The sequence below is a fragment of the Aulonocara stuartgranti genome (genome assembly GCF_965226115.1).
Source record: "Aulonocara stuartgranti genome assembly, chromosome: 8".
Lineage (NCBI taxonomy): Eukaryota > Metazoa > Chordata > Actinopteri > Cichliformes > Cichlidae > Aulonocara > Aulonocara stuartgranti.
This window is the reverse complement of record NC_138959.1, coordinates 1,883,532-1,909,150: the sequence shown is the minus strand read 5'-3', so window position 1 is coordinate 1,909,150 and position 25,619 is coordinate 1,883,532. Positions and strand designations below refer to the sequence as shown.

General features: G+C 48.8%; 1 protein-coding gene across 8 annotated transcripts in view; it reads left to right on the top strand.

Moving 5' to 3' along the window:
* Nucleotides 1-25,619, top strand: part of grid1b (glutamate receptor, ionotropic, delta 1b) — a 601,213-nt gene that overhangs the window by 554,089 nt on the left and 21,505 nt on the right. For all 8 annotated transcript variants that reach the window (XR_014278519.1, XM_082544624.1, XM_082544623.1 and 5 more), the window contains 7 exons: nucleotides 2,722-2,823; nucleotides 4,600-4,722; nucleotides 5,032-5,106; nucleotides 5,192-5,531; nucleotides 6,189-6,327; nucleotides 16,125-16,320; nucleotides 20,103-20,269. Coding sequence is in view for 7 of the 8 variants with exons in the window: in XM_082544624.1 (XP_082400750.1) it covers nucleotides 2,722-2,823; nucleotides 4,600-4,722; nucleotides 5,032-5,106; nucleotides 5,192-5,531; nucleotides 6,189-6,327; nucleotides 16,125-16,320; nucleotides 20,103-20,269 (1,142 nt within the window). In the remaining variant the exon portion in view is untranslated. The remainder of the gene's footprint in view (nucleotides 1-2,721; nucleotides 2,824-4,599; nucleotides 4,723-5,031; nucleotides 5,107-5,191; nucleotides 5,532-6,188; nucleotides 6,328-16,124; nucleotides 16,321-20,102; nucleotides 20,270-25,619) is intronic.

Sequence of the window (25,619 nt, the reverse complement as noted above, 5' to 3'; positions counted from 1 at the left end):
CTTTTACGTCACTATTTGCAGATTTTTGAACTTCTGGTTCAGATCTGTGAGGTCCTGGCTGGATGCTGGATGTGATACCTGTATTCCAGACAGATGCCTGCCAGGTTGACTCATTCGGTTGCAGACTGATAGCAGACTGACTTTGTCTCATTGCTGTCTTTCAGTAATGCTTTAACAAACTGTGTCCAAAGTGAATGCTGAATACAGAGGATGAGAACAGCACCTACATATCTGATTTTTAATGATATTTTTCCTGCTTTCCAAAGACGATGCAGCAGCCGTGCAGCTTTCAGCTGCTCGTTACATGTGACTGCAGCACCATCATTAGCAAAGCGGTTGGTTGCAGGCGCTCGTGTCGTGTTGGCAGCGTGTCACCGTGCGACCCCGGCTGGATGTTTACAGCTCCACGCATGACAAACCGCGCCGCGTGTTTAGCTCAACAACGCTAATTAAAACGTCCTGTCAGAGGTTAGCGAGCATGCTAACGTTAACCACCGTCTAACATTAGACACTGCACGGCTCATCGCTCCGGCTTCTAAGCACTGACCTGTTTTTTCCTTCCATAGATTTCTTTCCCCATTTATTATGATCCTGCATGAAGCTGCTCGTGAACTGATTTGTGTAATTGTGCAACACAATGAGCGTGCACTCATCACGGAGCTGCAGTGAAGCTCTGTTTCCTTCACAAGAAGCAAAACTGCTCAGCGTGTGCAAACTGAAGTGGAAGAGAATCAAACCTTCAGCCTCCACCATCCCACCTGATCGATAAATCTGTGTGTGTGTGTCTTCAATAACAAACAGAAACTCACACACCGCCTCCCTGCACAGGAAGGACAACACAAGGCTGCTTTTGTCTGTTTGTGTGTTTCCATGGTGACTGAAACAACTGAAAAAGGCACGGACGAACGCAGAGAGCTAAATGGACGGGGGGGGGCTCTAATGGCAAACATTTATTTTAAGCAAAGAGCTAAAAATCAAAGTGAAAAACGCCGCCTGCTCTGACTGAGGGAGGTTATCGATCCTCGGTCTGCTCTGAAAATCTGTCCCCACAAGTCAGAGCGAGTCCTTCACAGAGATGTTTGTGTCAGACAATCAGATTCAACATGGAAGGAAAACTCAGATTTTTAAGGTTAAACTCTAGAGACTAGGGCTGGGCCATATCATACCGTTCACAGTAACACCGGTGTAATGTTGGGCAAAGATAAGAAAATGAAATATGGCGATAGAATATGGGTAAAACGCGCATGCGCAGTGCCTTTGTTTTCATACGCACATGGCGGCGACGGAGAATGAGAAGAGTGAAAGTGGATCGTTGAGTGAAACAGATGAACCAGAACTGGTTTGTAAAAATGCTGCAGCTTCACTGGTGTGGAACTGGTTTAGCTTTCGTCCGTCAGATACACAACAAAGCACTATTTTTGGTAGCGCATGCTAGCGGGCCGTCGTTATTACCGTGTTGTTTGGAAAATACGGCGCACTTAAAATCAATCCTTTGATTTTTCTGAAAGTCGACAGAGCCCCTTATAATCCCGTGTGCCTTATGTATGAACTCTGGTTGTGTTTACTGACCTCGAAACGAGTTTATGTGCACGGCGCTGGAAAATCTGTCAGATGTTTCAGTGCGACTTTGCTAAGCTTAATCTGAAGCTCTTATGAAAGACTTCATTTCAAACTTGTGTTGGATAAGTAAGGAAGTGCAGTATTTGTACAGATATGAATACTTTGTGCCCGGCTCGTCTCTCACTGACTAACTGATTGGTAACTATGCCAATAAAATACAACATAGACTCTTGTCTTATTAATGAATTCATGTATTTATTTTGATTTGACCAAAAGAAAGATCAGTAACTGTCTGACCTGCTTGGTTTTTAAGTTTTTAAAAGGATGGAGCCGCCTCCTCAGACTGTACTCAGTCATCAATAATGTGAACCTCTCTCTGCTGTGGCTCTGAGTTGTGTTCAGCTGCTTCCTGCATGGACAGGTGAGTTTGCACCTGTGAGTGAGGAGTGTCTTTATCGGCTGATTTTTCATGAAATCATGAAATAATAAAATCTGAATTCTGACTTTGTCGCCTGTTTGTGACCCGTCAGTGAATCTGTCCGTTTTTATATTTTTTAAATTTACTCAAAAGAAGGGGTTGCTGTAATTAGATTACTTTATGCAGGCATAGAGAATTACATTGAAGCTATTATGGGATGCTCGTATTAACGCACTTCATTTTCATTGTTAAGCTTCAAAGGGGAGAATCTGTAAGAGGACTTCATTTAAGTGAGCCGTGATGTGTGAGTGTGCTCGATGAACTCGTGATGCTCTCTGAGAGGCTGTTTGGGCCTCTGAGAGCGCTGCTGGAGCTGGCGGGAGGTTTTTAGGGGGGCTGTGGACCTAATTAGGTCAGGTTGGTTTTGTGTGTGGCTGGAAATGTGCACAATGAAGCCACACTGGAGTGGTTTTCTGGCAGGCTCTTATTTTGATTAATTTAATACATTTTTTGGCCTCATTGTCTCCGTCTGATTCGCAGCGGCGCGCTCTGAAACCTGATGAGGCCGAGGAGTAAATGGTAAAATTGCAGCCTGTGAGCCGGGCAGCATGATTCCACCGCGCTTTGTTCCCCGGGAGGGCTGCTCGCACGCGGACACACGAACCGATCGCATCTCAGTGTGCTGCGGCTGATGTCTCCACTGTACATTGTTTGTTTACAGTCTGTCTCCTGTTGCCCCGCAGCTCGCCACGTGGGACTCGGTTCACGGCCTGAACGGCAGCCTGAAGGAGAGCCGGATAGAGAACGGCATGCAGGGAGTCACGGTCAAAGTGGTCACGTTGCTGGTAAGTGGACGCTATCGTGGACACAATCAGTCGATCCATCTTCCTGTAAGAAAGGAGAGCACAAGCTGACCAGAAAACACGAGGTCAAAGGTCAAGACTTTTCATTTCCTCATAGTCTTCTTATTGTAAGCAAAGGGGTGGTCCTTTGTGATCATTAGAAAGAAGTAGGTTTAAGGGTCCCGGTGACAGCAGAGTAATCGGGGTAATCAGAGTAATCGGGGTAATCAGGGTAATCAGAGTAATCGGGGTAATCAGGGTAATCAGAGTAATCAGAGTAATCGGGGTAATCAGAGTAATCAGGGTAATCAGGGTAATCGGAGTAATCGGGGTAATCAGGGTAATCAGAGTAATCGGGTATTTCAGACGTCCCTTCCTTCAGCTGTGTTTGGTGTCCTCGGTCAGATGAGATTTGTTGGAATCCGAGGTTTGGTGCTCGGATGCCTTGTGCATGATAAAGATCTGCAGTAGCTGAATATCTCTTGTTAGCATTCACTGATGCTCCCTGCAGCTCCAAGAGCGTGCGATCCAGAGGAGGGCGGGCGCTGCATGGCGAGTAAATCAACAGCATAAACAGTGAAGCATCGCAGCGCCGTGTTTACATCCGTGCTGCTTGCGTTACGATGGATAGATCCACTCCAGGGTTGTTGTACTTGTTGTTATTATTACAGCATTTTCAGTTCAGTCCTTTAAGCGTCGGTTCAACTGCGTCTCAAAAATATCAGCACAAAATAAACCCCAGAGAATCCACAGAAAGCTCTCAGCCAATAGAAGAACTGCTTTGTACGTTTTTAGGTTTGGTGTTTGATCAGCTTCGAGTCTCCGCGCTCGCTCGTGTTTCTCGGTCTAAGCAGCTCCTCAGGTCGCTGTGATTAGAAACACCAGCAGCAGCTTCCTCCAGCACTTCCTCTCGTGCCGGCACAGCGGCGTGGAGACGCAGGTGTAACCGAGCGAGACTAATACCTTTACCCTGCCATTCATCCACTGCAGCTGCAACACTTCAGGTCTCACGCTGCCAGAAACCTGCCCTCAACACTTTAACCACCAAACTCGGCACCCGTGCTTCTCTACGGAGAAACACAGCATGTGCCTCTGTGAACCTTCTTTATCCCGAGCACGCTGTTGTTTTAGGCTCTGCTCAGAGTCAAAGCGAGCCTCTCAGCGTGGCCTGTGGGAACAGCCCCCGCAGTCCCTGATTATTAAACATGGAGGTTCGTGTCATTCAGAAGATGAGGAGACGACGCCTTTCTGGGAATAACTGTAGATTGTGACCTGCCCTGTATTAGCATCATAGCTAAACGTGCAGTTATACTACCTGTGAACACGTCCTCTCCTGCAGACACCTGGTGCAGCCTAAAAAACAACCAAGTGAATCCAGATGATTCTGTTTAATATCTGAGATCGAACGGCTGAAAAGCTTTGAACAGAAAGACAAACGTTGTCTTGTTGCAGCACATTAAAGGCAGCGTCACATCGCCCTGTTGTGGATATTCAGTCTGGGCTTGCAAAGCAGATTTTCTCTTTAGTGCAGCTGGAGCCGAGTAAAGTTCAGCTTTGGGGTATTTTTGCATTTTTTAGGTCCATTTCTAAGATGCATGAAATGAAACTTTCAGCTAGTCAAACTCAGCTGGAGAGTTTTCACCGTTTGTGCGCTCTCCTTCTAAAGGCTGACAAAAGTTGATCTCGCTCTTTGTTTCTCGGTGTTTTTGCTCGGAGCTGCAGTTTGTTGAACGCACAGCATCGCTCGGCCCTTTTCTTCACTGCTCTTTCTCACTGCAGGAGGATCCTTTTGTCATGGTGGCGGAGAACATCCTCGGGCAGCCGAAGAGATATAAAGGCTTCTCCATCGACGTCCTGGACGCCCTCGCCAAGATCCTGGGCTTCAAATACGAGATCTACCAGGTGGGGCTGACCAGCAGTCTGTCATTTGGTTTGAGCACTAACTCAGCTTCACCTCAGCTCCAAACTCACCATTTAAAATACCGTTTAATTTCATTTATTCAGCACCAAATCACAACAACAGTCGCCTCAAGGAGCTTCACTGATTATAATCTCCAACTTTCCTGTTATCTCAAAGATTCTTGACAGAGCAGCTGTCAAACAGCTGGCAGATCATCTGCAGAGGAGAGGCTTTTGTTTTCGGGCCGATATAAACGAGCTTCTGAGACGTTGGAATAAACTCGCTGATTTTCTTCTTCTCCTTCCTCTCAGGTAGCGGACAGTAAATATGGAAGTCGGCTTCCCAATGGCTCGTGGAACGGCATGATTGGCGATCTAATCAACAAGGTAGGGCCTGCACCACCTTTCTGTTCTCTTACACTCGGTCACTTTGGAGCGTGAACAAAAACCCTTCCTCTCCCTCGCCCTGCAGAAAGCGGACCTGGCGGTGTCCGCCATCACCATCACGCCAGAACGGGAGAACGTGGTCGATTTCAGCAAGCGCTACCTGGACTACAGCGTCGGCATCCTGCTCCGAAAGCCCGAAGAGAAGATCAACATCTTCTCTCTGTTCGCGCCCTTCGACCTCGCCGTCTGGGCCTGCATCGCCGCCGCAATCCCCGTGGTGGGAGTGCTCATATTCCTCCTCAACAGACTGCAGGCGCTGCGCTCCTCGTCCCAGAATGCACCTCCCGGTCAGCCGGCTAACGGAGCGGGGTCGGGCACCCTGCACAGCGCCATCTGGATCGTTTACGGAGCGTTCGTGCAGCAAGGTGAGCGAAAGGTGACATCGAGAGGAACGCTGTTAGGGACGATTCGGAGCAGGCAGGCGTTCCCGTGTTCCAATTTTCCTCTTTCAGGAATTTGAGCAGTCATCATGCTTGACTGTGACTTTGTCCTCAGTGTTTTAAATGTCATGACTTTCCAAAAAGTTCTCTGTGAACACTTTCCAAGAATTCTGTAACAGAAAAAACTTCCAAAATCTGTTGTTTCTGAGCGTCACCTCTGCCCCTGAAATGTCCTCAGTGTGGACGTAAAACAGTGCACACACACACACACACACACACACACACACACACACACACACGCTTTCCCTGCAGATGCATCCAGCTGCATCTATTATGGGCTGGCAGGTTGCCTGGGAAACCTTTTAGGCCTAACAGTGTGTGATTAGACGCAGCCTCTCGGCTCGCTGTGATGAAGCACCGCTCTCACCTGCCGGTTGGATCAGGTGGCAGGCGGGCTCCTGGTTGCCGAGAGCAACTGAGAGGTCGCAGGTCTGACGCCCACTCCAGCTCGTGAGCACAAACACTTGCATGATTTAAAAATGGGCACTCGACACTCGAAAATCCCGACGTCTGAATAACGACCTGTGTGTGTGTGTGTGTGTGTGTGTGTGTGTGTGTGTGTGTGTGTGTGTGTGTGCGCAGGTGGGGACGGTGTGGTGGGATCGGTCGCTCTGAGGATCGTCATGGGCAGCTGGTGGCTCTTCACGCTCATAGTTTGTTCATCGTACACCGCCAACCTGGCGGCGTACCTCACCGTGTCACGCATGGATCACGCTATACGGTGAGGTTCACACACACACACACTCGCCCTGACATGAACAGCTTGCTGTGCTTGTTTGTCTGCAGCTCCGGACTTTGTAAACATACATCTTTCATTCGCACGCTCCGAGCAGACACACACAGCATCCTGCCACAGCGATGGGTTTCTTCCATCAGCCAATCACACGCTCTGCCACAACCTGCACTTCCTGTCGGGGTCGGTGACGCTGACCTGCTTCTAAAGCTCCGCGAGCTCAGACATCAGGGACGGAAGAACTGACCTGAGCTATACGGGTGCAACGATATTCGTATCGATATTGAACCGTTCATACAGTGCTTTCGGTTCGGTACGCATATGTATCGAACAATACAACATTTGTAATTTATTTTATCAATTTTCCTTCTGACTATGCTGTCTGTGTTGAGCGCTCAGTGAATCTGCGTTCGACTACTCCGCCTAGGCTGCACTGTCGAGCGCAGATCCACTGAGCGCTCAACACAGACAGCATCGTCAGAAGGAAGAGCGCAGGGCAAGCTAGCGAGACAGAAGTTAAGCTCTCCTTGCAACATGGACCTCCCCCACCCTCATTCAGATCTGGCGTTTGGAATTATTTTGGTTTTCATGTGACGTATGACCCTGAAGGTAAGCGAGTCATGGACTAAAGTAAAACAGTATGTTGGATGTGCCACGCAATGCTCAATTACATGGGTGGGAACTAGTGCGTTAGCGCAGTTAGCTCGTTAACGTGTTGGCCGTCTAGCCCCATGCACGGGGCGATCGGCGGTAGCTCGTTAACGGAGATTTGCCGTGTTGTGGCGTTAAGGTCATTTCAACGAGATTAACCTGAAAGCACTAGTGGGAACACAACGAATATGACTGCACATTTACGCCGACATCATCCTAGTGCAAAGACAAAAACAACAAGCATGCTACTAACTTTAGCCCAGTCATTTAGACAGCTGTTAGCACATGATTCTCCTTATGCTGCTGAGAATATAGCCCAGAAGAAGCGGATAGTATAGCTTTTATTTTGGAAAGAGACATTTCTCTGTAATAAACTCTCTTTTCCAAAGATGAGTGATTCCTCAATCAGATACAGGGCTTGCAAAATCGCTAGCCCGACGTCCCGGAGCTAGCGATCTTTCCAGTCGGGCTACAAAAATCTCTCTGCCCTGCCCGTCGGGCTATTGTAGGAAAAATATATGTCAATGCTTTTGCATTCTTTCAGAAATGTAGCTGGGTAATTATGTCATTGGCATCGGTGAGCCACTGTCAATATGTGACATATTGAAGTCGCGTTTGAATTTGCGCTTGTTTTTTGCTTTCACTTTGCAATCGTGCGAACTGTGTATAGAGAGCGACAGCACTGATCTGTGAGTGATGATAATTTGTGCACCAATTCCTCTGACATGGTCTTATTAATCGTTAGCTTACTATGCAAACATGACAAGTGAAATCTCCCGCAGCTTAAACATGTGAGAGGTTGATCGCGCAGAGAATCGCTGAGCTTATGTGAGTGAGCGTGTAAAAGCATTTCAGTTCTGCTGAGCCAAATAAGACAGGTCAGGGTGAAGAAGTGACAGCCAAAGAAAAGCTTACCACAAAACGGAGAAGTTATGACAAATCAGACTATGAGGCAAAAAGAAAGTGCAGCTTTATGGTTTCATGGACAAAAGAATTTCTGTGGCTGCAATATGACGAGCTAAATAACCAGGGCTGCACATAAGTGGTCCGCAGGTGCGCATTCGCTGTCAAAATAAAAAACACGCACAAGGGTTAGGGTTAAATTTAAAAACTGTACTTTTGAGTTAAAATATATATTTATAATTTTAATAAATGACAAATTAAAAAGGCATGAACATTTTTTTGTATCGAAAAAATATCGAACCGTGACACCAAAGTATCGAACCGAACCGAACCGTGAATTTTGTGTATCGTTGCACCCCTACTGAGCTAATATTGTAAACAATGAAACAATCCTGGTGGACGGCACGCTGGCTCAGAGGTTCGAGCTCTTCCTCGGAGAAACATGCTAATGCCCGACACACGCGATCAAGAGTTTCCCTTCCCGAAACATGACTGTACAAAAGATTTTCATCAACACTTTGGATCTTGATGTTTTTCATCTCCACCAGTGACGTTATGTGAATTTTTTCGTTGTCTGGTTGTTAGCAGGATTGTTCCAAGCGTTCTGAGCAGATTACAGCCAGATGTTAGCAGAGGTGGAGCCAATCCAGATCCAGGAAACAAACTCCAACTCAAACACAAGTTTCTGGGTCTCACGCAAAAATGAAACTATAACTAAAACCCAAACTGTAGAAAGCGACACATGAGAGCAGAAAGTTCTGTGTGTCCGGTTCTCCGACACACAGCAGCACTTTGTCGGGATCAGTGCTCAGACGATAAATAGGGAGCAAGGACTCTGCAGCTGGAGGAAGTTCACTCAGTCTTTATGATCTCAGAGGTCAGGCTGAGCTCTGTCCAGTAAGAGTACATTTATAGGGTTCAGGGTTTTAGAGACTTGCAGCTGCAGCTGTTCCTGCAACGGTACGTCCTGATTCAGAGTATCAGACACTGTCCAAACCACTGCTTTACTGCACAGGACAGAAGCCTCCCATCCAAAGCTAACATCTGCGGGATTATGACTGAACGCCTCTAAATCAGAATCCTGCCTCGACGCAGGGACATCGTAGCGCTGTGGATCTGCTCGTATTGATTGATTGCTGGGTCGGGGATTCGTGCGTTGCAGAACAACTAATTGCTGCAATCTTTTGAAAGTTAGTGAGCAACTGTGGTTCTTGAGCTACAGCAGTCAGAAGGTCGGTGGTTCAATGCCCATCTACTGCAGTCTGCATGCTGCGTCCATCGGAGCGTGAGTGCATGCACGATGTTAGACGAGGCCGTTATGGGCTCGTGCGTGATTGGTTGAAGAAGGCACACCAATAACAAAAAGCACACTTAGAGAGAAAAGCTGTAACTAGCAGCCTGTTAACCATTTACCACTATAAGACCACGTGCACACAGAGACTTGGCTCGAACACAGGCTGCTTCTTCACTTTCTTCATCTGCTCCTCATTTGTGACATACAGTTTCAAATAGAGTAGAATAGAGTAGAATAGAGTAGCCTTTTATTGTACTGAACATGTACAACGAAACCAACTGTGGACGACACACAGTGGAGGACAAACTGCTAATAGGAGTGACGTCACATGGCTCTGTCCATCTTTTAAATACAGTCTCTGTGAGCTGATGTGGCGTGGAGCCGTCACTGCAACGGTTTGAAAAACAGAGACCAGACATTAAGCAAATTTGTGGATACTTAATTAAAGCTGTTTCCTCATTACGCCGATAAACACGTTGGAGTTTCTGCTGAATAAATTATAACATCTAAAGACCAGTTCTGTAAAACTGTAACTGAGTGACCTCGTCGGCTCTGCGGCGGCTAATTAGCAGCGAGCACAGCGTTTTCCGTCCACGGGAAGCTCGGCTCTTAAAGAGACGCCTGACTCGGCTGAACGTGGCCGCCGCTCCTCTGCAGCACCGTGTTAATTGCTCGGCCGACCTCGGGAGCTTCTCCCGCCGATTCTTAACCTTAAGGAGGGAACTAAAGAAACTGATTTACATCAGTGCTGTGGGAGGCTGGAGACGGGCTGCTCATCCTCTCTGATTTAACAAACCCCGAGAGAGGAGGGTGTGAAGGTGCAGCTGATCTGCAGATGGATCGAGAGGCTCGCCTGCGCTGCTGAAACGGCTCTCGGCTTGAATATTTCTTCATGAAGGAGCCACGCTGCAGCGGCTGAGTTCAAGTATTTAATGCACTGCAAAAAAAAGCCCGTCTAACCAGCGCCGGCTGCCTCGCCGCTTCAGTCTTTTTCACATTTAACACTCTCGCTGTTGACGAAGAACGCGCTGACCTCGTGGCGAGGAGCGCTGGCGGATCTTGCAACTCGTCCAAAAGCCGAGGAGAGGGAAAGTTTGGAGATGTTGAAAGTTCACGTGTGATTTGCATAAATACTTAAATCCTCAGCACTAAAAAAAATACTCAGTTTGGTTTGTGAAGTGTGTTACGCAAGAAATGCAACGATAGCTGCGGACTCCTCTGGGCGAACACGGGAGCTCGAGCTGATCCAGTAACTCGTCCGTCACGTTCACCAAATATGAGGCAGGAAATTAAAAAAAGGCTGTTTAGAAGAAACCTCAACAGGAAACCGCAGTAAAAGGTTCAAAGCATGAAGGAGACCACTGACTCACACGGGTCAGTTTGGAAACCCACTGGAGTCTGAGCATTGTCTTCAGCTCATCCGGGACCAGGTCTTGGTCCTGAGCCGCCTCCTCCAGCGTGTCCTTGGTCTGCTCTGAGGCCACGCCCCTAATGATGCCAACTTTAGGCTTTAATACAGTTTAAACAGGTGAGTCATGGAAAAAAGTAACCACAGAGAACAAAACAGACTCAGGGCTGGAGTGAGCCTCCAGTGGACATTCGAGGAACTGCAGTTTGTGGCATCTCTGGCACTTTCTCCGCTGCAGAGTTCAGCACACACTGCTTGTGATCTGTGAAGAAAACAAACATCAAAAATACAGAAATAAACTGTCCTGAGTTCACAGAGCATCACCAAAATTCACTGAAGTCTTTGTTTCATGACCAAAAGGAACCAAGCTGCTCTGAGTGATAACAACGATTTCCACCTCCTCAAACTTCTGCTCGGCCTCTTTAACCTTTCTGAGAACTTTTGCACAGCTCAATAAATTTCCTGCAGACATCTAATGAGCAGCTTTTAAGCTGGACAGATAAAGCTGACCCCCTTCATCGCAGCGAACCGACTGACGGTAATTTAATGTTCCAGGCGAGCAGGGCTCACCGTGACTCATGTTGTTTGAACAAACAGGCAAACACGAACCCGTCACAGGGTCAGAAACTCTCGTTTCCAGAAACAACCTGGAAAAACAAGAAGAGTCGCAAAAGTGGGAAATATTTGACTTTGATTCAGACGTTTTTCTGCAAATGTGCAGAGATGGGATCGGTCAGCGACGGCTTATAGATCAGGAGTGTGTCCGCTTACAGGAGCCGCACACTCAGAAGAAATCCGCCCGCCTGAGCAGACACGGCGTGTTGAACAGTCTGCGCCTGAGTTTGATCCTCCAGGATATTTCACCTCGTTCGCTTCACAATTCAGATTTAAATTTAAATAAAATTGGAGTTCATAAAGAGAAGCCTGGAGCAGCTCTTCATATTCAAAAGTACAACTTTCCTCATGTTGTAAATACTTTTTAGTATCAGGGTGTGTCAGAGTGTGATGAACCCCAACTCGCAGACCGGCCGCTAAGTCGACGACTTCACCGCCCAGCTCGTTCAGCTCCCTGGATCAGCACCCCGACCCGGAGGGCTCAGGCTGAGAATCACGACCTTTTTCTCTGACTGGAGTCAGGTATGAGGCCTCCACTCGGGCTCTTTGTACCGCAGTGATAATGTGTTTTTTTCTCACTGAAACCCAAAAACACTCGAGTGCTGAAGCGTGAGCGGTGTCAACGGCGTTGGCGAGTGTTTGCCTCCCACCCAGCGCCGCAGGCATCAGATCAAAAGCAATATTTCATTTTTCTCTCTTTTTTTGTTGTCGTCTTCACCTCGATAAAACCCGAGTGGTCCGACATCAAAGTCCGGAGCCTCTTTTTATATCGTCACCGGCCATCATCGCGCCTCTGTGTGCGGCTCTGCCCAGGTTTCAGGTTCAAAGACCCAACTGCTCCGAGCCCTTGTTGTTCAGCAGCTCCGTTTCCCTTTAGAGCGTTCGGCATCCGGAGTGGCCATTAATGCTGCTCTGCATTCACGGCCGAACAACAACATCAGAGGTGGACGAGCTCGATCGGAGCCAATCAGATCAGAACAGCGATTAGCTGCTGGAGCGAGGCGGCGATCACACGGGGGTCCGTGCTGCCACGGCTACTGAAGATGAAACACTAATCAGGACGTCTGAAGGCTTTGCAGGAGGACTGCGGGGTGTTCACAGTGGCCGACCTTCACTTTGCATCCGGAGATCAATCCTGAAAGTCCAAAATTCAGGTTTAACTCACAGCCAGTCCTGCCTGAAATCATTGTTTAGAGAGCTGTAGTCATCTTTAATGTGGCACAATGCTGTTAGACAACTGGAGAAATCACTGCTTTGAAATCTCTCGTTACTCATTTGAAGTGAAGCAGATTTTTATTCAAATCAGTTTTTATTTCAAAGGATTTTGATACAACGTCAGGAAAAAGTTCCCAGTTAAACCATCGTGCTGACAGGAAGTGTGTGCACTTCATCACACGTACAACACATCTGGCTTCCAGTACAAAACGAGCAGCTCATCAACACCGAAGACGGCCCCTCAGCAGGCCACAGCAAACTGGCCAATCAAGAGAAAGTGGGCTTTTAGGAAGGGGCGGGGTCCTTAAAGAGACAGGAAGTAAAACGGCTCACTTCAGTCAGAGAAAAAGTGAATCTGGATTCTTCTGCACTGCGAGTAGTTGAAAGCTACTCCAGAAGTTCAAGAGCAGTCCTGCAGCTCCTCACTCTGTTTAGGAGTTTAGCTTGTCTTCACTGCACACACACACACACACACACACACACCCTCTGGATGCACGAGTACACTTGTGACACGCTCGGCACAAATGCACAGCTCAGGTACGTCGCCGTTTATCTGGGCGGTGCGTGCGGAGCGTTATCTCTCACTTCCTGTCTGAAGGTTCAAAACAGCCATTAATATCAGCTCAGCTCCGCCCTCTTCTGTCTTTACTCATCCGGGAATCAAATCCCCGCTGACATTTCCATCAGCAGGCCGGCGGCGTCACTCCGTGACAGGCGGCTCATTGAACAGCGTGACGCCTAAATGCTGAAATGTTGCTTTTACTGACACTCGCAGATTTGCACGTGATGCAGACTTCCTTTAAAATCTCCTCAGACAACAGAGCGGTCTCCTCTCAGAGCGACAAACATCAAGCCCGCAGCTGCGCGTGTGGACGCAGCGACGCGTGAACGCGCGTCCTCGCTCAGATTTACGACGCGTGTCTGTGAAGGATTTATTATTTCAAAGGCTCAGCAGGCTCTGTTTATAAATATAGATCAGGACATTAACAGTTATGAGGAACAGAAAGTAAAATATAATAATGATAAATATCGTTTAACAAAGTCAGGTTTCCCTTTTAGCTCGTTGACGCCTCGAACCGCACAGCGAATCATAAACGCTGCCTTTCAGGAAACGTTTACTTCACCTTCACTCAGACGGCGTCTGCTTCGGTCCAAACAACAACAGTGAATGCTCACGCCCGCCGGTCATATCCGAGTATTTATTATTGATATGTGCAGCAGGACTTTATTTACTTTCATTTCCACAGGCTGTGTGAAGCTGAAGCCAAACGGTCAGTACACACTCACAACATAAAGAAGACTTTTCATTTTAAAACCGTCGATTCATCTCCAACTTTGTCATCAATACTGAGGCCTCGGAGATGAAGCCGGTGCAGAAAATGCCTCAAAGCTGAAATAAAACTTCTTTATTCAGATTAGTTTAGTGTCACTGCCGTCTGATTGGTTGTTTGTCCTGAGTCCTTATGAGTTGGCTGGCTTTGTCCCATCTCCCTCCCTGAGCCTGGTTCTGCCCGATCTTCTTCCTGTGAAAACGGAGTTTTTCCTTCCCACTGTCGCCAAAGTGCTTGTTCACAGGTGGCCGTCTGATCGTTGAGGTTTTCTCTGTGTTACGATCTCTAACTTACAATAGAGAGCACTGTGAGGTGACTGTTGTTGTGATTTGGTGCTGCATAAATAAAATTGAAGCAAATTTTTGTGTTGAGCTCAACAATCTACTTTAAATTGCTCACAATAAGAGCATTTCATTTAAGTCAGATTGTATGTTAAAAACAAAAACGTATTAAATCAGCCACGGAGGAGCCAGCATGAGGTTACATTTAAAGAATATGAACGAACATGACACATTCAAGCAGAAAGTGACAAATGTCAGATTTACAGTAACATTTTGGGCGTCCGGACCAAAGCTGCAGACGAGGGAAGGATGTTTCTCAGATTTCAAGTGGAAGTGAAACTCCCGCCCACTTGTACATAAAATAAGAAGGTGTAAATACAGGACATAACTTCAGCTCCACAGGTCAGAAATCACCTTTTACACCGGCTGGGTGACACACTGACCCCTCGCTGAAGAGGCCGGCACTTTAACCGAGCGCACTCGTCAGACTGCGGTTTCCTGTCGGTTCGTTTAAAACAACGCTCTTTGGTCTGAAGTGGTCTCAGATCCCAGCCTGCAGGGAGGAGCGGGGGTCCCAGCAATGACCCACACTGACCTCTGTTTATTCCACACATTACTGTTTAAACATAATTACAGAACCAACACGATGGAATCAATCGCAGCAGGAACAAAGAAGCGCGAGGCCTTGTTGGCGCGAGACGACTCCTCCAGAGAACAAAACGCATCGATTCACAGACTTTAACAAAGCAAAAACAGACAAATTAGTGTGTGACTGCATCTGAGCAGAAAGTGTGTTTAAAGTATTTTTAGCCTGGCGGGGAACCTCCGAACACTCGTCTGCCATCGAGCTGTTTCAGTTTGGACCACATTAGGTTAGCTGCAGCACCTTCAGACCGAGCCTCCCTTTGAAGTCTTATGATGGAAACATTAGTAAACCGACTGGCTTACAGCAGGTATGTCAAACATAAGGCCCAGGGGCTGGAATCAGCCGTGCAAAGACTCCAGTTTGGCCCACTGGGTGGCTCTGGAAAACGTTTTCATGTTTCACAATATTTCGACAGAAAAAATAAATACAAACATAAAGAAATTACCAAGTGAAGCAGAAACTACAAAGGTCCCAACCTGATGCAAACCAGTGATATGACATCAGGGACATGTTTGGGCTCCATACTGTCATACTACCTCCTCCATGTTTGGTAGATGATGTGGTAAACTTCAGATCCTGAGATTTTCTGTCTTTCTCTGTGCCTTTCTCGTCCCATCATTCTGGTGATCTTGGTTCCACCTGTCTGGACCTGGGCTGCTTCTCTCAGATGTCTTCGTGTTCCTCATTGTAAACTCTGTATTTCCATTTGTAAGGACTCTGAACTCTTTGAGAGTGTGTTTGACTTGGTGAAGGTTTAGTTCAGAGGATCCTGTGGTCTTTTAGGTCTTTCTTTTAGGTCTTTAGGCCTCCTTCACTTGCAACAACATCTCTTTGGACCTCATCCTGAAGTTTAGCGTTCCATTTGAATTCTTTGTCATAGGTTTGCTGATGCAGATTTAAAATTGTCTTTGTGTTCCCGTTGAACTATGTGGAGCTCTGTTTGTACTTATTAAAATGACAGAAACTGCGAGCCGCTCAAACACCTGAAGGCGATGGAAGAACGAATCAGCTCTTCTCGCGGTGTCCTTGATTACAACCAGTCTCCCACCTCTTCAGTGTCCACAGGCTCCACGTCTCCACAAACCTGTAAAACACTGAAATCAGTTCACCGTCACACCAGGCGTCTGGAGACATCCATACACTTCCAGTTAATTTGTCACACTGTAGAAAGAAAACACAGAGACAGACTTTAGAAAGGTATGAAGAGATGAGCATAAGCAAACAATATAATGACATGACAACATGTGAATGATTATGATCGGTAATTACTTTGGACTCTCCGACTGCTGTATGACTGAGGTCACGGCTGCAAACTGGACGTGTGCACTGAGCCTCAGATGGCCCTACACGAGCCTCCTCCAGTCTAATGTCCTTCACCTGTGCTTCACCTCTTACCTTCACCTAGTTTGTTTTTAACAACCCTTCCATTTCTGTCCTCCAGGTCTTTCCAGGACCTGGCGAGGCAGATCGACGTGGACTACGGCACTGTGAGGGACTCGGCGGTCTACGACTACTTCAGGAACAAAGGCACCAACCCTCTGGAGCAGGACAGCACCTACTCAGAGCTGTGGAGGACCATCAGCAAGAACAACGGCATGGATTACTCCGTGTCCAGCCCGTCAGAGGGAATACGCAAGGTACCGCAGAGGTGCTGGTGTGTGATTGTAATAGAGTAAAATCATCAGCTTTGGTTCTAACATCCATGGTTTGGCCTGCAGATGCAGCAAAAATAAATATCTCATAAATCACTGACGTGCAGTGGAAGCATGCAGAGTTAGTGGGAGAGCAGGGGTCAAACACCAGCGGCCTCCAATGAAAACCCAGATCAAATGTCCGAGTCAGCTGAGAACAGCTGTGTTCAACACTGGCTTGCTGTAGTAGTTACAATATTCACCTGACATGTGAAATCTTGAGCCTGGGAGGAAACACAAACCTGGATAACCTGAAGTGTATCCTGTAAAAATCCTTATCCAGCCAGACAGGTGGGTCTGTGGGAAATAAGGGGGCGTTCCTGTTACGTTTGCCTCTTTGATGGACAGGTCCATAGTGCCACGGGCAGCTGTAGCTGCTAACTGGACCAAATGTCCCCGGTTTCTCTGGGAGACCAGATCCAGATGGTCCCAGCATCCTACCCCACCTGTTTTAACTCAAGCTGAAAGCGCCTCTCTTTGCTGAGTGTCCAAAGAGGCCACAGATCGGATGAAGGGATTACAAAGTGGGCTGTGCTCGTGTCACATGTGCTTGGTGTGATGCTTGTTATGGACAAATAACAGACCAACACTCAGCTTCAGATCTGACAGGCTGTTCCTCCCAGTCACAGCCCTGCAGGTCTCACTGCAGGACAGTGGAGTCTCTTAATAGGACACTCTCCCCTCAGGGGCCCGAGGAAGGCCGAGTGCTCCGACCTGTTGTTTGGTAGAAGCACAAATGGCAGTCGGGGTCCGTCCCTCGAGCAGAGGTGATACACGTATACTCACATCTGCACTTCTCATCAGGGGCAACTTCAGATTGGAGGGGTCCGCGTCCTCTCCAGAGCGCAGTCCCAACCTCCAGGTAAAAGTAACAGGAAGTCGTGCTCAAAGTTTCCCCCTTTCTAATGAAGGGCTGAGCAGCTGAACTCTTTCATGCTATTTCCCCTTTTTTGCAGTAAACCCTGCAGCACTCGTTCCTCCAAGAACACCATTTGTGTGTTATATTGATGCACGCATATCAATAATGGTGAAAACAGAAGCACACGCTCCTCCTGCGTTATTCCCAGCAGGCCGCATGCAAAGACTCTCCTCTGTTTACCCATTACTTAATTTCAACAGCAGTTTCACAATATCCCAATTAGTGTGTGTGTGTGTGTGTGTGTGTGTGTGTGTGTGTTTCTCTGCTCTACACTGTTGTGCTCATAGATCTCCCAAAAAGCCGATGACAAATTAGCGTCAAAGACAAATCGTCTCCGAGCGCATCCATTATTCAGCCATTTGCATGATAAACATCCCCACAGATTCTTTGACGGTTTCTCCCCACAGTCACACACACACACACACACACACACACACACACACACACACACACACACACACACACACTCTCTAATCAGTTTTATTGCTATTGTCGACTGCTTCCTCCCACACGCTGCTTGAGACTCACATCCAGAAGCTGCAGTCACAGGACTTTTAGGCACCAGTGCAAACTGTAAGACGACCTCATACATGACTCTTCATAACCAGGACGTCCTCAGCTTTGATCAGTGTCGACTCCGAAGCTTTCCATGAACTGAGGTGACCGCAGGGACTGAATGATCTGGAGCGCTTTTGGCTCCCATCCAGTCCCCGTTTGTCAAATCCTGGATCTGAGCTGGAAAAACAAACGAACGTTTTTCCTGTCAAACTGAGTTGTCTTTGACATTTCTCATAGATAAACTACAGAAATGGGAACAAATGATGTGGTTTGTAAATAAGCAGCTAAGAGCCTAAAGACATATAAAGCTGGTTCTTTGCCAAACTGTTATGTGCAGACACAGCGCTCGCTTTGCTGGGATGTCTGCACCAGCGTGAGCCGAGTGTTTGTGCTGCAATATGAACTCTAATCATCTTAAATCTTAGATTGAATGAAACTCAAACATTTCTCATGAATAAAAACTGATGACAGATATAAAACTACAGTAACTGTGACGTGAATGAATTTCCACGTTCAAATTCTTCATGTTGTTCACACCGTAGAGCGAAAGCTTTGTACTGCAGGTATCTTTGTACAAATCAGAAAACCGTGTCTGACGAGGAAGAATCGTTCGATGAGTCGGGCTCCGAATAACAACTAGAAACACCTGGAGTGTCGACGGGACGAACTCTGACTAAAACCGAGAATAGTAAAAGACTGATTAATCTGAAATATTATGTTTAAATACATGTTTTCAGTAACTCGTGTATATTTTGGGACGTTGGGGACGAACATGTCATGAGCGCCTCAGCCTAACTGAAGAAACAGCTCTAGGCTCTGATGTTTAAACTACGAGAGCGATCGAGGAGGAAGTCGACTTTTTGGCACAAGTTTGAAATTCTCATTTGCATTTAAATGCATCAGATCTCAGTGACATCGTGTTATTTCTGGCCAATCTCAGCCCTGCTTTCGCCACAGCTCGGTGAGAGGGCGGGGTCGGGAGGGCGTGCAGGGATTGGCTAAGACAAAGCAGTAAGCTTTGTAAGTTTCTGGCCTCTGCAGGATTATCAGGCTGGAAAAATAAACCCTGGAATATTTTGTATGCATTGTGCAGCGTGATTCCTGTAAGTCAGCCTGGAGACTGAACCTTCCTGTAAAAGTTACTGATGGATGGATGAGAGTCTTCAGATAAATCCTGACGTCACTTCCCAGCATTCGCTGTCCCGCTGGCTGAATGCAGACGAGCTGTGAGCTCTTCTCGGGGTTGTGAGAGCAGGTCGGGGGTCTGTCTGTGCTTGGTGCCCTGATTCGTCCTCCTTTGATTCAGAGGAATGTCTCCTCTGCTGTCCCTGTGTCCTCTCCTAGCGTAGCACGGTGCACATCCTCATCTCCTCAGAGAGAGAGAAGCCCCTCCCTCCCTCCCCGCTCTCTTTAAATAAGAGGACGGAGCTAACAGCAGCACCTGCGCGCAGCAGATCATCAGACAGACGTGACGTCGTCATTAGTTTGTAACAGCGGGGAGGATCTGAGAAAGAGGAGCGCGCACAGTTTTCAGTTATAGTGAACAGGTTGAAGGAGGCAGATGCAGCAGATCTGCTGACACAGTGAAAAAAACACCGACAACCTCATCCACTTCACCCCACCTGCTGCTGCTCCCGTATCTGTGTTACTGTCATCTCCTCACCCGGCCGGGAGGAGCACACCAGCCTGACTAACACTCCTGCAGGTATTTAGCATCACAAAGAGACTTAGACACATTTACAGAGCGCAGCTGCAGCTGCACGAGGTTATTTATAGAGATGTATGCATGCAGGGGAGGAAATCACACTGCAGGATTTATAAGCTAATTTGTTTCGGTGTCAACATTTCAAAGTGAAGAAAACAAATGCAAACATAAAAAATGTATTCAAGACAGAATATATCCAAGAAAAAGTCTGTAAGCGTGGATATCTGAGGCACTATCAAATATTTATGACTGTGCAGTCGTGACACCAGCCGACAGCGACGTTAATAAATACCCATGGCGCCGCGTGCATTTCCACACGTGACACGGTCACTGTGGAACTGAATCAGGATCTGAGGGTAAATACGGTCGGTGTTCTTGTGCACAGTGTCGGGTCAGCTGCAGACTTCAGGTTTAGCTCTGCTCTGGATGAAGCCGCCGGAGAAAAGTCTGAATCCAGTAACAGCGGAGGCATTTGAGAGTCGCTGATGATGACGAATAAGAAACCATCAAATAACCATGTCCCCCCCCCCCCCTCTGTGTCTGCAGGCAAAGAAGGGTCCCTACGCCTTCCTCTGGGACATGGCGGTGCTGGAGTACGTGGCCCTGACGGATGACGACTGCACCGTCACCGTGTCGGGAAGCAGCATGAGCAGTAAAGGCTACGGCATCGCCATGCAGCACGGCAGCCCCTACAGAGACCTCTTCTCACAGAAGTAAGTGAGCTCGTGTTGCGGAGGAGGGAAACCTCCTTATTCCCAAACTGCACCTGTAAAGCTGAACTTTACCTGGCAGGAGTCAGGGTGGAGGTGGCAGGAGTCAGGGTGGAGTCGGCAGAAGTCAGGGTGGAGTCAGGGTGGAGGTGGCAGGAGTCAGGGTGGAGTCAGGGTGGAGGTGGCAGGAGTCAGGGTGGAGGTGGTAGGAGTCAGGGTGGAGTCAGGGTGGAGGTGGCAGGAGTCAGGGTGGAGGTGGTAGGAGTCAGGGTGGAGTCAGGGGGGAGGTGGCAGGAGTCAGGGTGGAGTCAGGGTGGAGGTGGCAGGAGTCAGGGTGGAGGTGGCAGGAGTCAGGGTGGAGTCAGGGTGGAGTCAGGGTGGAGGTGGCAGGAGTCAGGGTGGAGGTGGTAGGAGTCAGGGTGGAGTCAGGGTGGAGGTGGCAGGAGTCAGGGTGGAGGTGGCAGGAATCAGGGTGGAGGTGGTAGGAGTCAGGGTGGAGGTGGCAGGAGGCAGGGTGGAGTCAGGGTGGAAGTGGCAGGAGTCAGGGTGGGGTCAGGGTGGAGTCCGGGTGGAGGTGGCAGGAGTCAGGGTGGAGGTGGTAGGAGTCAGGGTGGAGGTGGCAGGAGTCAGGGTGGAGTCAGGGGGGAGGTGGCAGGAGTCAGGGTGGAGTCAGGGTGGAGGTGGCAGGAGTCAGGGTGGAGGTGGCAGGAGTCAGGGTGGGGTCAGGGTGGAGTCAGGGTGGAGGTGGCAGGAGTCAGGGTGGAGGTGGTAGGAGTCAGGGTGGAGTCAGGGGGGAGGTGGCAGGAGTCAGGGTGGAGTCAGGGGGGAGGTGGCAGGAGTCAGGGTGGAGGTGGCAGGAGTCAGGGTGGGGTCAGGGTGGAGTCAGGGTGGAGGTGGCAGGAGTCAGGGTGGAGGTGGTAGGAGTCAGGGTGGAGTCAGGGTGGAGGTGGCAGGAATCAGGGTGGAGGTGGCAGAAGGCAGGGTGGAGTCAGGGTGGGGTCAGGGTGGAGTCAGGGTGGAGGTGGCAGGAGTCAGGGTGGAGTCAGGTTGGAGGTGGTAGGAGTCACGTGGAGTCAGAGTGGAGGTGGCAGGAGTCAGGGTGGAGGTGGTAGGAGTCAGGGTGGAGTCAGGGTGGAGGTGGCAGGAGTCAGGGTGGAGGTGGTAGGAGTCAGGGTGGAGGTGGTAGGAGTCAGGGTGGAGTCAGGGTGGAGGTGGCAGGAATCAGGGTGGAGGTGGCAGGAGGCAGGGTGGAGTCAGGGTGGGGTCAGGGTGGAGTCAGGGTGGAGGTGGCAGGAGTCAGGGTGGAGTCAGGTTGGAGGTGGTAGGAGTCACGTGGAGTCAGAGTGGAGGTGGCAGGAGTCAGGGTGGAGGTGGTAGGAGTCAGGGTGGAGTCAGGGTGGAGGTGGCAGGAGTCAGGGTGGAGGTGGTAGGAGTCACGTGGAGTCAGAGTGGAGGTGGCAGGAGTCAGGGTGGAGGTGGCAGGAGTCAGGGTGGAGTCAGGGTGGAGGTGGTAGGAGTCAGGGTGGAGTCAGGGTGGAGGTGGCAGGAGTCCGGGTGGAGGTGGCAGCAGTCAGGGTGGAGTCAGGGTGGAGGTGGTAGGAGTCAGGGTGGAGGTAGTAGGAGTCACGTGGAGTCAGAGTGGAGGTGGCAGGAGTCATGGTGGAGGTGGCAGGAGTCAGGGTGGAGTCAGGGTGGAGGTGGCAGAAGTCAGGGTGGAGGTGGTAGGAGTCAGGGTGGAGTCAGGGTCGAGGTGGCAGGAGTCAGGGTGGAGTCAGGGTGGAGGTGGTAGGAGTCAGGGTGGAGTCCGGGTGGAGGTGGCAGGAGTCAGGGTGGAGGTGGTAGGAGTCAGGGTGGAGGTAGTAGGAGTCACGTGGAGTCAGAGTGGAGGTGGCAGGAGTCAGGGTGGAGGTGGCAGGAGTTAGGGTGGAGTCAGGGTGGAGGTGGTAGGCGTCAGGGTGGAGGTGGCAGGAGTCAGGGTGGAGTCAGGGTGGAGGTGGCAGGAGTCCGGGTGGAGGTGCGTACCAGAGGAGTTGGACTTACAGAACGTGCACTCAGCTTGTTCCTTTAATGGTGTAAAAACATTTAAATCCAGAAACACGCGTTGCAGATCCGATCAGCTGTTCATAGCTATCACATGTCTGCTATTACCTGCCAAGACAGGAAGTGATGTCATTTTCCATGTAGTTTTTCCCCTACAGGGCCTTTCAAAGGTCTCCTGCTGTTTACTGGAGTCGTGTCTGACTTGGTGCCTTTCTGTGTAGTTTCTGGGAGACTCAGAACTCAAACTGCACTGCTGGAAATCGTTTATTTTGATGCTGTTTTTTGTGCAAATCGTGCACAATAATATTTATTTTGTTTTTCCTGTAAATTTCCTGTGCTTGCAAACTATTTTGTGCAACTTTTTTGCCTTTACAGTTTTGAGGGACAACATCTGAAACTTCACAAGTAAAAAAACTAAAAGTATTTTGTAGTTTATTGCACTTTTGTGCAATTTATGTAATTACTATGGACTTAATGCATGCATGTTATTAAAATTTGGGATATAGCTGTTGTATTGACGTATAACAACTTGACATGCTCCCAAAGATGGCACTACAGCAGGTAAAAGTAAAAGAGATCAGCTCTGCAGACTTGGTTCTGTGGTGGGCTTTAAAGGGTTAAAACAGCTCACAGAAGATGTTCAGGCTAATATCTGCCCGAGCAGGCCGAGCCGCAGTGAATGACTGTCGGAGGTGCAGAGTGCAGTCCAGCTGTACAGCGACTGAAACGTGTTTCATTGTGATGTGGAGCGGTCTAATTCCTGCAGTAATGTGTTCCCCGTGTTCAGGTGGGAGCGAATGATCTGATGGGTCTGCTGACATTGTGATAACGTGAGCCTAACGTCAGCTGGATTGATGTTAGCCTATAACCAGCTGTTGTTGTTGCCAGCTGTCCGGACATGTGACATGTGAGCGTCACATGTGAGAATATCGGGAGTAAATGAGGAGGAAGAGGATGCTCGGTGGCGTCTCCTTCATATCTTTAATACCAGAGTTTAGATACGCCTCCAGCTTCTCCTTCCACATGTGTGTCTCCAGCCACACAATCAGTCAGAAGGCGGAGTCCAGTCACTGCATTCAAATATGGCGGGGAACATGGCGGCTTCCACAAACAACAAACCTGCTCTGGAGGTTTAATTACATTAATTATAAGTTTATGAGGATGCATCAGTTTGTTGGTGCAAATACACACCACTCTTTGTGTACTGACTTTAGGGAACATTATGCTCACCCCATTGGTGTTGGATTACAGAAATCAAGAGGTGCACAAACAGGTTCGTGAGGGCAGAGCACGTGGCGTTGGTCCAGATGTCCACACTGCATCACGTGGAAATGTGAACGCCCGCTCCGATGTCTGACCCATCCGACCCCGGGAGGCTCAAACATTTTTCTGTGCTTGTTTCAATAAAAAAGTGCAGATCTGAGCTGCTGTGATGTAAATGTTACATCTGCAGTTTCTCCATGTTTGATCAGTCCAGGTGCACGGCGCCCACGCTCAGCGCCGCCAGTGTAGGAAGCTTTATTTAAAATAGATATGGGTTCATAAAGCAGATAACGCGTACGTGCTGAAAACACGGGCTCTCTCGCTTTCCGATGATGTTTCTGTTTCCACGGAGGCTGTAAACACGATCGCCGGGGCGCGATGGCGTCGCTCTGAGTTTGAGCCTTAAACGACAGTCGGAGGCGCGACTGCGCGGCAGTGCTTTGAATAAAAGCTTGTGTTTTGTGCAGCGAATGTGAGCCTGAGGAGGAGTTAATGATGAAGGCTGGAGGCTTTTGTCAGGAGTTTGATCCCCTTTGCTGACATTAAGGCTTCATTATCTTCCTGTAAATCCTCCGATGTGAGTGAAGAGTCCTCACAGCGGCGCCGTCTGAGCCAATTACGGCAGGCTGCTTTTAAACGTACGCTAACGAGGCGACACTTTGACTGGAGGATGAATCGGTGTCACGCCGACTAATCTGAAACTTCACGGAGGAGTGCAGGTGTTTGAAAGTTGGAGAAGTGCTGCAGCGCGAGGTGAGGAACACCTCCTGCAGGCAGGCTTTGCTCGCCATTAAATCAATAACCGCGCTCGGCGCTAAAGTTAATTAAGCTCACATGAAACGAGCCCGTATTAAGGGCAGCGTTGTGAAGCAAATGGGATTATTATGTGTAAACAGAAGGCCGCGTGCTAATTACTCACTCGATTTTGTGAGGCAGATGTCTCAACACGGGCTGCGAATTTTGAGGAAATTCAATCTTCCCTCCAGATGAAACGAGCGAGGCCGAGAGCCCCAAACGCAAATTGATCCCAGAGCGAGTTTAAACACCTCGTAGATCATTTAGTAAATCTCCACATTATTACATCATGAAATTAACACCGAGTGCCCGAAAACTCAAAACTTTCTCATCCGTCTCGTATCGATCGGCTCCGAGAACGAAGAGGAAGGAAGCTGATGTAAGAGGCGACCCACGTCGACAAAGTGGCCGCCAAACACAGGAAGCTAGTTTTCGTGGGGTTTGAGAGCTTCACACGTCCTTCCAGGAAACAGGTCGTTAATACTGAGGTTAAAGTGGAGCAGGTGGACAGAAAACACCCGTCTGCCGCTGAGTCTGCAGGTCCAGAATTTTAATAAAACCTACGACGAGATTTATCCTTGAAGCTGTGTGAAAATCCTTGAATGCGCACAGACGTCAGTGGATCCTGGAAGCTGACAGCTGTTTGTAGCCTGTTAGCCTGAGTCAGTGTCTGACGGCTGCCTCCAGATTCAGGTAAACAGTCATCGAGTTGCAGTGATGGTAATATTATCCACAGCGTGTACAGCGTTCCACATCTCAGCGTTCTGCACTGGCCTGCTGGAGGTTTGCAGCTCGCACGCATTAGAAGAGCCCATCCCTCCTCTGCTCCGGCACAGAGGAGCAGATCCCGGTCCTCTTGGTGGGCCCTGTTCAGCTCTCCTACAGTAACTGGCCGTCTCCTGGAGTCTCCTCCAGGCTCTGGAGACGGTCCTGGGAGACACAGCAAACCTCGATGTGCCACCCTGGAGGAGTTGGACTACCTGTGGAAACTCTGGAAGGTCCAGGTATCACCTCATGCTCCTTAACTGACCGGATCAATATCCCAGGAGTTTAACGGGCTCGATGCTGCACTCGGATTTAAACACATTCCTTTAACTTTGGTTTTGGCTCTTTGTTAACATCCACTGCTAACTCGAACCACATTATCCGTGCTGTGAGCACCAGCACATCTGGTGGGTCAAGTATGAGATCAGTAGCAGCACAAAGCACAGCAGAGCTCACGATGGTTTCTTCCAGACTTTTCTTAACTTTATTT